The 11,873-nt window shown below is 38.1% G+C and overlaps 1 protein-coding gene across 1 annotated transcript in view; it reads right to left on the minus strand.

Annotated features, from left to right (window-relative positions):
* The window catches only part of AMPD3 (adenosine monophosphate deaminase 3), a 23,587-nt gene extending 12,278 nt beyond the window's left edge, over positions 1-11,309 (minus strand). Inside the window, exons 1-5 of the mRNA XM_009878859.1 lie at positions 11,089-11,309; positions 9,209-9,404; positions 8,575-8,740; positions 6,125-6,344; positions 3,557-3,686 (exon numbers count right to left, since the gene is read on the minus strand). Coding sequence (XP_009877161.1) covers positions 3,557-3,686; positions 6,125-6,344; positions 8,575-8,740; positions 9,209-9,404; positions 11,089-11,309 — 933 coding nt within the window. The remainder of the gene's footprint in view (positions 1-3,556; positions 3,687-6,124; positions 6,345-8,574; positions 8,741-9,208; positions 9,405-11,088) is intronic.
* Positions 11,310-11,873: the final 564 nt, after the last annotated feature.

Raw genomic sequence — 11,873 nt, forward strand, 5'->3', positions numbered from 1 at the left:
CCCTGGAATGAGTAACAGCCATAATCCTGCAATGGCAACTGCAGCTGATGCTGACATACAGTGCATAGAAATGCCGTTGTTACTCGGCACTTGTAGTTATTTAATTTGCAGTTCATACATACAGAAGTTATTGCAGCCTTTTAAGGGTAAATCTATCTCCATGTGGATGTTAATAGCACAACTAAAGACCAGGATATAAACTGAATCCTAAACAGTAACATTTCATTGTTAATCAGTGCCTAGTTCAAATATGCTAGATGAAAAAGCAAGAAATATATTTCTGTCTTGAAGTACACAACATGAAGAACATTACTAATGCACACTAAACAATGCTGTGTCTAAAACAGTAAAACCAGTTCCGCTCATTATATATATTATTACATTCCTCAGAATACTTGTATGGACATCTGAACCCAAGTGCTTTATATATATGCTTACTCAGGTTCATAAATGTTTTCTGTTTACTATAAACTCTTCCTGGACCAGTGAACTACTACAAACTACTATGCTGGGTCAACCTACATGGGAGAATGAAATAACAATTAATAGATGCCATGTAAGCTCTAAACATTCAGGAAAAGCAAGTCATAAGCACAGAATACCAGATGTAGGGAGACCTGAGTTAAGTGTTCTGAATTTCAGAATGCACTAGTTCCAGTGGTGGCTCGGCTAGTGGAATTAATGAGTCTTGAAAAACAAAACAAAACAAACCACAACACTTCCTCTTTATTTAAATCAGCATGAATTCACTAGTGTTAGGACAGCAAGGGGACAGTTTGTTTCTTTTGTCTGCTTGTATGAAGGATCACAATGACACAGTAGTAACTGCATTTCTTTTAAAGTCCTGCGTCCCTTTGAGAAATAATTCTCTCAAGTGTGCCTCTGCAATTTAGTAAGCCCTGTGAAATGTTTTCCACAAGTATATCACACCCAGCTCTATAGCTGAGCTAACCATGTCAGGCTCGGCTTAGCTTTTTCTTTTTTTCCTCTCCTCTCTCCTCCCTCTCCCTAAGTATATTTCTTTCTCAAGAATAAAACGACTTTCCTGGAGTCTCTCTTGTGCTTTTTTCCAGAGAACATGCAGTATTTCAGCTACCTTTTTTAACTACCTGTTATATTTTGACCTTTAGGTAAGCAGCAACTTCAGTACCAGCAAAAGTCTTACAGCTTTTTCTTAATTTTTTTTTAGAAGAAATGTAATTTCTGGAAGGTTTTAATGTCTTGAGCTTTGACCTACTCTAGAACATAATTTCTTAGTGTGTATGCTTCTGTGCATTTTCACAATTCAGGATGAAATCCTATCTAAATGAAGCATCTAAACACAGAATTCTTAGACACAGCTTACATGGTCTGATTAGGTCAAGGCTTTTAATTATTTTTATTTGAAATGTTATCATCCTAATAAATTGTTACTAATTTCATTGTTATTTATTATAACTGTAGGTTGGACTAGATGACCTTTAAAGGTCCCTTCCAGCCCAATGCATTCTATGATTCTGTGATTGTGGAAGGCATCTACTAAAAGAATTTGAATAGATTGAGTTCATGTAAGGGTGACAGATTCCCCCTTTGCCTCCACCCTCGCCCTAGGAAAGACAAAACCAGTCCCATTTTAAGCTGTTGCTGTTTTGTTCTTTGTACAATACACAAAGTAAGCGGAGGTTTTTCTGTGCCATGCATAACAAGCCCGTAACACAAGGTCTATTTGCAAACGTTCTACTCATGTTTCCAAATTTGTTACAATGCTGCCCCAGCCCAATTTCCCTTTAGTGAAAAAACCCTCAGATGCACACCCTTAGCCAAATTTCACATCGCAGTTTTTACTCTCTCCTTTCCCCTCCAGGAGGAAACCTTTTACTCAAGGTTATAGAGAATGCTTCATAAAAATACTACTTGTAAGCTTGCTTCATAAACATACTACTTTAAGCAAGATAACTATGCAGCAAGAATTTTTAAAGCAGTAACTAGAAGTAATGTCAGCCAGAGAAGAGCAAGCTGGTTCCTGCTCTTCAATTTGGGTATTGCCAGAGGGGATGTGATGCACATTTTGTGCTTTTGAACAACATTAATCTATTGCAGATTGGCTTATTTAATAGTAGATAATTAGAAAATAATTAAGATATGCCAGGGACATTGAACATTCATTGTTAAATCAAAAGATGAATTTAGCAAGTACAACCCTGTTAACTGCAGCTTCTCGGTAATCAAATTGATTGTCTAGGCAGTTACTTGATCCACACCTCTGTCCTTCGCACCTCCCAGTCCCCATGTGTTTTATTGTCTCTATCAGCCTGTGACGTATTTTATCCAAATGTGGCACAGAGTAAATATCTTGTCCCGAGTTATGCAAGAAAATTGTCAAGTTGGGAGTGGAGTCTCTGCCACTTGAGTCCTGCTTGAGTGAATTAGCTAACTGATCCTCCCATCCATATGCTTAACAGATAAAAGCGTGAAATTCATTAGAATTTACCTAAAAACCCATCTGCTTCTAGCCTTGTGGCAGACAGTGGTGCATTCAAACACTTTGGTTAGCAGATTTTGTATCTGACAGTTCATTACCGCAACGGTAGCAAACATTCAGTAGCCAGCACACTGGACAAGGCAGGGAAAAGCCGAAAGGACTTTTTGATGTACTAGCACTAACCAAAACATAACAAGAAGGATTAAAATATTGCTCTAAACCTTGAAGTTAGAGAATAAGGACTACCTCTTCCAGTTGCATACAGAAATAACACAAAATGGGCCTGAAGTGGTTAAAACCACCAGCAACAATTGCTGCTTTGTGAAGAAATCTCACCTATCAAACTGAATCATTCTCTGTCCAGTAACTTCCTCTTAACTTCAGGACAGGGAAGGAGATGAAGCAGCGCAACACTACTGCTCTCATGCTTTGAAGAGAACGCAGCTCCCTTGGGTGGGAATGTCAGGAAATGAAATCAGTTCCATGATTCCCCTACCTGTCTTCTAATTACATCCCAATGTATCTCAGAGGCAGTTAAAAATGTCTTTTTACTTATTATTTCACAGACATTTTTTACCAGATATGGATGGCAGCATGAAGCCTCAGCTCAGTTTCTGTGGGAGGCCTTCCTTCTTTTGATAAGTCTTTATAAATACCTATTTTCAATATGAAGTGAAATTTTTATCCAAAATCTATAAAACTGTTCCTGCTACAGTCTAGTATGACTTACCTACACGAAAGCAGGAAAACACACTTGACTGTCTTTAAGTGAATTAATTAAAATCCATATATCCATGTGGATACTGTTATTCATAATCCAAGTGAGCTTCATTTGATTAACTCTGTTTCACTCCTTTAAAGCAATCTATGTACAATGAAGCCCCTTTAATTCTGAAGAAGTAAATAAGTGAGCTTAGCATAATCCATTTAAACACATTTACATTCAAGTTCATTTTCCCTTAAAATAACATAATTCACTTGAGCGGTACACACACAGCACTTCATGCATATCATCAACACCTCACACAAGAAGAGCAAAATTGCTGAAACTCCTACTAAAAACAAGGTAATGTCTTCAATCCTTTTCACACTTACCTTTCTCACATTATAAAAGTCTCGATGGGGATTACTCTTTAGTTCTTTGAATTCTGACATTTCATTTAACATCTCATGTAAACTAAATTTAGATTCTAAAAAGTTAAGCCTCCGATGACAATACGTTTTTCTGTAAAAGAAAACACAAAAATTAACTGAACTTAAAGCTATCTGTATTTCAAGTTTAGAAAGAACTTGAAAATTTTCATGGTAAATCCATTCTTCTTACCTTACTGCTTAACAAATACATAAGTCAATATCCAGTATGATTTCAGACCAAAGTTATTAGGAAAACCTCAGACAGAACCCTACAGTTGTCCCAAGTATTGTTATAACTGTATCTGTGCATAAACTGCACTTATTTTAGTAATAATGACCAGAGAAAGCATAAAAGTTATAATAAAATGTGATGTCAATTGCCACTATCCTGAAAGTAATCCCCCAAGACAGCAGATCATGTCATATATAACAGAAACAACCTGTAATCCAGGTGAATTACTCACTACAGAAAAACAATATTAAAGTTTCCCCAAAGCTGATTTGCTTCTTTAGTGTGAATACAAGAAGTCAAGATCCAATATACTTTCATTTTTTGTATCTTCAAAAATACACCTATTGTGTATAAATATTTTTCCCAAAATAATTTGTTTTTCTTAGAAAAATCGTGCTTTTTTCTTCTTGCTTGCCTATTCCTGTGTCTTCACTTTCATCTTCTGTTTCTCATTCTATTTTTAACCAATGACATGACTTTTCTTTTCACCATCTGTCAGTTCTTATTAAATCCACAATATTTTTGTAGCACTATTCATATAACAGCCTTCCTTTTTCTGCTTTATTGTTGACAATCCCACCGCAATAGGGCACAAATTCCAACATGGATTTGAAAGTCCAATTCAAACAGAGTCTCACAGTATCTGATACTGATTAAGACACACTTGCCTGCTGCAAGAAGTCTTTGTTGGATTATACTATTATTCAAGAGGCTGCAAGACTGAGGAGTAGGGGGTGAGATTTCACCAGTTCAAGAACAGCAACGATTAAAGAACGATGGGTTCTTGATGTCCAAGCAGCACCACATGTGCTAGACATAAATGACAGGAAAGCCCTTGCTGCAAACAGGGAACCAATACTGTATGAAGAGCTTATGCAACAGGATTACTGAAAAGCGTTTTTCCTTTTGGTTTGTGTGTATTTATCAGGGCATGTGAATTAACCTGCAAAAGCTCAGTCTGAAGAAGTGCAAGGAGCAGATGATTGCTCCTACATTCACCAATGTGCCAAGTGTTGTAACATCCTGCCGAGACCCTTCTTACTTAGGGCTTCCTGACAGACTTAACAAAAGCTGCAGAAAGAATGGCCTTCACTATGACTTGTGTTTCAAGTTTTTCCACCTTGTCCTTTAATCTTCTCAGTATCTGTCTCTTGGGACATAACACAATGAAACTGGAAATGCATTTACCCATTGCTTACTGTAAACAAGCATACTCAGGCTTGCTTTGATTTGGAGCAGGAACACTGACAATGCTGAAATAGGCTTTTTCTCTTGAAAATGTGCTTATGGGATGGGACAGTTCTGTTCAGCCCATAAGCTTTGCTGCTATCAATGCACAAGGCAGGCAGATTCTGCTGGCATCAGACCAACTCCAAGGGGAAGGAAGGAATGCAGTAGGTGTGACTAACTTGTCGTCCGTGTCCCCCCCCGTAAGTGACAACCTTTCAAAGGCAGAAGGACTAGGAATGCAGTACTACCAGGCAGGGCAAATAGTTCACAAGAACAATCCAGGTTCCTGCTTTGCTCCATCTTAGGGTGGATTCTTTTCCTTTCCTGGTGCTGAGGACGAGAAGCCTTGATGTTTCCAGTCCTCAGCTGGGAAGTAAACTTAGAAACCAGGTGAACATGTTTTCATTATGCACTGGACAAGGACATTGCTTTGTCAGTGAAGGTACTAGAGTTGTTATATTTCTGGTTTTTAGAGGTTTCCCAGGAGTTTGATGGCTCTGAGAAATTTCAGACCTCTTTTGACTGTGCATGCATGGATTGGTTTTGCAGCACGTGACCAGTTAATTCACATCTGGAACAAGTCGGACTGAATATTTACGTGGCTGAGCTGTTCTGTATGCAATACATATGCAGGGTTTTTCTTCACACAGCAAGTGCTAAACAGACATGAAGGAATTCAAGACAATGTTCAAAGTCCCAAATTCAGCATAGGCCAAAACAAATTAAAAGTGAGTTTTAAGTTTCAGTTCTCATGCCTCAGGAAGTTGGGTTCAGATTTTACTTGAATGGGAACATTCGGCCAATTTTTTGCTTTTCTGCTAAATGTCTCATTTTGCCATGGTTGATGCAAAGAAACTAAAAAAATATAGCTAGATATGGGGATTTTTTCTTTTAAGCCTTTCCATGATGGATTAATGCTTGATAAGGAAAAAAAACACAACACATTACTGTAGTATGAGTACAATAAAGCAATAAATATCACAGAAGTGAGAAGTATTAAACTAAATGTAACCAAGAGCTTGAAGGGGCAGAGAAGGAAAAAAAAAAAAAAAAAAAGAGAAACATACGTTGGACCATCTGCAATTAGAGCAAGCACATGGCTCAGGTCAAGGGTATAGGTCTCCAGGTCAGGATATGGCAGACTCCGAGGCTCATTGAGTTCCATCATTTCTTTATTATCATAAACAAAGGGAATGCCACCTTTTATCTTGATAACATAATCCAAATTGTCTGGAGCATCATCAAGATTGTAAGGATCCTCATTTTCTTCTGGGGGTGAATGGAAATCTGGAAATAAATATACATTACATTTAGAAAAAATAAGGCAAAATAATGACATGAAGGACTTTCTGCTTCTGTAACGTTTCATTTTTAGCAAACCTTAATACTTTCATTAAAATTACATTTTTAGATACTACAAGAGGTCTGTTGTTACAACATAGCTTTATTCTGACAGGCTTTAATTACAGTCCCTCTCTAAGCTAAGTGCCTACCTTAATTCAAATATGGTCTCTGAACCAATGTATAAATAGATTTAATACTATTCTTTATTCATGTATGACGGCACAAGTTTCAGAGTAAGTTTCCAGACGTATTTAAATTAGGATGCTTGGAAGTACAGTTGAGATTTTTCTGAACAATAAAACAGTTGTTGACTTCATACCCACCTTCATTATTTTCTTTTCACCTTCTGACTCACTGTAGTAATTTTGGAAGTTTGCATCTGAGCACACAGTAATGCAGCTATTTTCATTTTGAAACATCAGTTAGACAAGAACATGCTGTACCTTTCTTCACCTCTGCCCTTCCCACAAGCCAACGAGCTAGACGAGTGCATACGTACCCAGGACTGTTTCTCTCAACCACTACTGAGTATACTTCACTCATGGTAAAGCAGGAAATAATGTAAGACTCAGTGCTTCTCACTCTGACCAAGACAGTGGCTAGTTGTCCACTGTTTGGGCATTTGCTTGTTTGGTTGGTTTTCATTCGTGGTTTTCTGTTTGTTTTTTTAAATAAAACTCCTTGAGTTTATGTTTAATGGCTTTTGAATAGAACCAGGAAGTGCAGAAGCCAGAGACAGCACAAAACAGTTCTAGTATTCCCCTTGGCCTTCTGATCATGACCATCAGAAGGTATGAGAGGCACAGCTGGGATCTGTTCAGTATGGTTTTGTAATCCCTTTACAAAATGACAATTATTTTTTTCCTGAGAATCGAGTAAACACACATACTTTGGAGATTTAGCTTATATGAACACTCAAACGTTATCACTCATGCTAGTCAATGTTCATCACTTCTTTTACAATATCTTACTAATGCAACTAGCCTAAAGAGAGTGTCTTGGCTACACTTATGTCAACTGAACATGAGCTCAGTCTTACCACAGATTTTTTTTCTACCTGTTCAGTTAAGCCAAGACAGAAAAATAATTAACCAGTGCTTTTGTACACCCAGAGCACCTAAATGCATGTTCTAAACTGATACTACTCTTATTTCTACTATTCATAATTATCCAGCTCAAACTTGTATTAATTAAGACATTGTGTAACGAGATTTTATTGTTTATGTTGTAAGTTTGAAATTACAGCTGTATAGAAGTTATTAGGTTAATAATAGCTTGAAAATATCTCCCTGGCAGCTGTTCCAAAATATATTTCCTGTCTTGAATATTCAGTATACTGCCCTCTTTACCCTCTTTCTGTATAACAAATGCTTAAAAACATGTTAATTCACACTCTCTCAATCACTGTGCTGGAGGGTAATTGATTTGAAATGTCACTTTATGGCTGAGAATACACTGCCGACAATACAGACACATCTATAGTGGCACATCTGTACAGACCAAAAGTTGCTCCTCACAGGCTGATCCAAAAACTAGCAGTGCAAACAGCTTAATGCACAAGCAAAGCTTTCAAGACACAACCCACTGAAGTGACAAATACAATCTGTGACGTATACAGTGGGGAATATCTTCAACATAAGAAGCCTTGGTGAGAGATCAAGAGTTAATTACCCCAGGCAGAATGCCCAGCAACTATAACTACACAGCTTCCAGTCTTGACTGGGTAAGTGTACCATGCCTGTGAGATCACTGACTCAGCTTGCTAACTGGCACATCTGTACCATGCTTCAATTTACAGCCTGGATGAGCTCATAATCCTTCTTATTTCAGCATGCCAAGATCAGGAGTAATGACTTTTCACTTTAAATCATATCCATGTACCTCTTTCCTGGAAGAACACAAGTGTACTACTTACCACCATGTTTGCTGCAGAAAATAAATAAAATCAATGAGCATCCAGCATAGGGCTTTTTTAGCTTTTGACAGCTTCAAAGTTTCATCTTAGATATAGGATTTATAACTTAGGCCTTTCAGTGATTCTCCACCACTTACTAACAGAATAAATTACAGGGGCAAAGCCACTCAGAAGAGATCATCACAAAAGTGCACCTTACCTTTCCTGTAGCAGTGCACGGGTTTAATTCTATATTTTAAAAAGAACAAGAATATTCACCTGGATACACTTCATCTTCAACCTTCCATTTTTCATCTTGCATGCTACATAAATACTGAGACGTTGTTCTCGGGAAGCGATGGTAGGCAAGGCGTGAATACTTTTCTCGAATGAGAAGAGCTTTTACCAGGCTCTTGGCAGCTTGTTCATAATCATCAACTGTAACCTGAAAGAAAAGCCTGGATAAATACTGACAAAAATAAAACAGCAGGTTTAGCAAAAAAATGAATCCACGCTGGTAACAAGGAGAGTGAATTTCCAGAAATGTAAGCATATGTGGCTTGACCATAAGGATCTTTCCCAAAGTCTCAGGAAGCCAGTGACAGAAGCAGAGTCCAAATACAATGTGCAAACACACACAATTTTTTTCTCCTACCATATAATACACATTTATTTAATGCTTAATTATGGTTTTATCTATTCAGTTTATTTTTTTACCATAAAGTAGAAAATGACCCAACCTTGACTTTAACTGTTTTACAAATCAGTGTGTTCACAAAGCAATTTACAGGTTGTTGCAGTGAGCCATAATACACCAGCATTTCACACTTTGTATACATTAGCTGTTTGTGATTTGGGATATTTATCCACGCCTAGATACGGAAATAGGGGGGAAAAAAAAAAGATTTCTTACGCCTGCACAGTAGTCCCCACTAATTGAAACTCTCTGAAACTCTGGTACATCATACGGCACTTGGACTGGCAGGAAAGCACTTGGAAGAACTGGCGTTGCAGGAGAGAGAACGGGATTGGCCGATGGTGGTTTCCATTCCTGAGGTGGAATTTGTAATGACAAAGACTGGGATCTAATCATCTTGAAACTTTTCTTCCTACAAATTCATGGTATAAAGCATAAAATAAGCCATGGTATAAAAAACTAAATACACTGAAAAACTGATTACAGAAATCACCCCCAAAGAAATTTTACAAATGAAATCTCTCATACCACAGGAAAATGCTGGTCACAAAATATTTCTTCTATTGATATTTTACATGATACACGCTACTCACAATTGCACTTACCCTCCATGTGAGTACAATATGCCCTGATGTATTTACAGTCACAGTATGATGCCCTAAGGTTTGTTTCGTTTCACTTTTACAAATACAGGTTCAGCAAGTCATGGTACAGAACGAAAGTGTGATCACTGTGCTTACTTTAATAAGAGACTGGTAACATCAGAACTCAGGGAAGCATCAGAACAGAAACAAGTGACTGTTACTAAGTACAGTAAGTTATCATTACACACACTTTTCATTCTTCCCAAAACATGCAGGATTTAAAAACTCACCCAGTTGTCAGATAAGATTATGCATGAAAATTTTACATGTTCCGTTAAACTTGTAAGAAGTTCCCACAGATAAAACATATACTTAATATCCCACTTCCCACAGTTAAACTTGTACAAACTTGGGGTACAGTTTGACAGATCATATTTCTATAAGACAATTTCCCAAATTAAAAGAGAAACTTAATAGCTCAGGAAGAAAGATATCCCAAATAGTTTTCCCTTCTGTGCTTGTTTATGCCTATGAACATGCCAACTGGGAAACCCACTTGCACAATTCAAAACCAAAAGTCTCAGCCTGTATGTGTCCTACCTCAACTGAACTAAATTGACTCTTCTCCCTTCTGCCCCAGAAATACGATGTCAAATGTTGCCCAACTGATTCTCTGCAGCTAAGCGGGTACATGTGTTAGCTATCGCTTTCAAAGGCTTCCTTGTTTGCCTGCTTTTTGAAGAGTGTACACATGCAAGCCACGGGGTGTGAGGCTGCTGCTGAGCTCACGTGACTCTCGGGAACAGTCTAGTCAATCCACTGGAGTTAAGGTACAGGAACAGCCTGACGCGGGGGTAAGGCTACCTCTCTCACACAAGGAAATCATAAACCAAATCAAGTTTGGCTTCATTAGATTCATGGGTAAACCAAAGGTAGACTGGGCCTGTTTTGTTGGTTTTTTTGAGAAAACTCAAAATGTGCATGTTTATGGCTGACAGGAGTTACATTTTTATCTGTTAATTAAGAAAACCTACAAATAACCTTATTATGCCAATGCCACTTTTCACCTTCTCCCTTGATGTTAAACATCAAGCCTTTGCTTTCATCTGTTTTCACAGACACTAAAAGAAATATCATACCACTGTCATTTTCTGTGTTTCATTCTCTGAATGAAACCAGAATAAAGGCGGGGAGAAAGTACTACTTTTTCTGACTCTTTTCACATTAAAGAGTCTCAGGTTCTGTTGACTTTTACTCAGCTATGCTGTTTGTTAAACTTGCATAAGCAGTATCTATGCTATTGCTGGAAACGCAGCTGATAGAACCTCACTGCCTGGGGCCCAAACCCACACCTTACGCACAGCACAGCGGGACATCACAAAGGTGCCCTCGGTAGCCGCTGTTGACCTTCCTCGTGAAGTAACATGAGGCAGAATGTTATTTACCAGATATTTCAATATTAAACTCATTTAAAAATCTCTTTTCCACCAAGAAAGCAACTACTGAACAAACCTTTTAGCAGTTTCCACAGACTGTTGTTCTGCCAGTTCCTTCTGCAGTTCCCTTTCCTTAGCCTCTTTCTGCCCAATAGGGCAGTCTTCAGGCACAGTGAATAGCGACAAGGCATCTTTGCTGTCTTCTTCTCGGAGAACTTTAGCAAATACCTTTTCTGCTAGAAGCCGCACATGTTCATCAACCTCAGAGATGTTCAGCTTCGGAAACTGTCTGGGCATCTCAGCTAGTAAGGACGAGAGTTGACAAAGTTATAGTTCTAAGAAGAATAAAGATATATGTGAGACTGCAATTTTTTTTGTAGCACGCCTAGCATAATTGAGAGCTTAGAGCAAAAGCAGAATAAAGTAGAACAGTTATGCAAAATTTAAACTAGCGTGCGGCACACAAGAACCACAGGTATCCACTGAGCATCTGCACTTGTGGAGCCATGCCAGTTTGTGAATCAGGAACTTCTTGGTATACTCATGAAAACTCCTAAGCTACCTATGTATGAATTTGCCCGTAGATTCTCCTTATTGGCATAATCAGGTAGACTGTTATTTGTGATATAACATATTCTTAGCTGTATGTACTTGCATTGAACTCAGAAATCACACTCAGTTGCCTGCCTTCTTCCCTGCTCAAAAACTTCAAACCAATTGTAGAGCCATAAGCAAGTTAGAAAAAAAGGTGGCACGTGTCTACCTTACCCCATGCTTTCCACAAACAAGGAAGTCATGGAGCTGCTGTGAAGTAAAATGGTTGCACAACAGGAGCAAACGTGGTGTTAGTTAATTCAGTTG

Source organism: Apaloderma vittatum, unplaced genomic scaffold (genome assembly GCF_000703405.1).
Source record: "Apaloderma vittatum isolate BGI_N311 unplaced genomic scaffold, ASM70340v1 scaffold9501, whole genome shotgun sequence".
Classification (NCBI taxonomy): Eukaryota; Metazoa; Chordata; class Aves; order Trogoniformes; family Trogonidae; genus Apaloderma; species Apaloderma vittatum.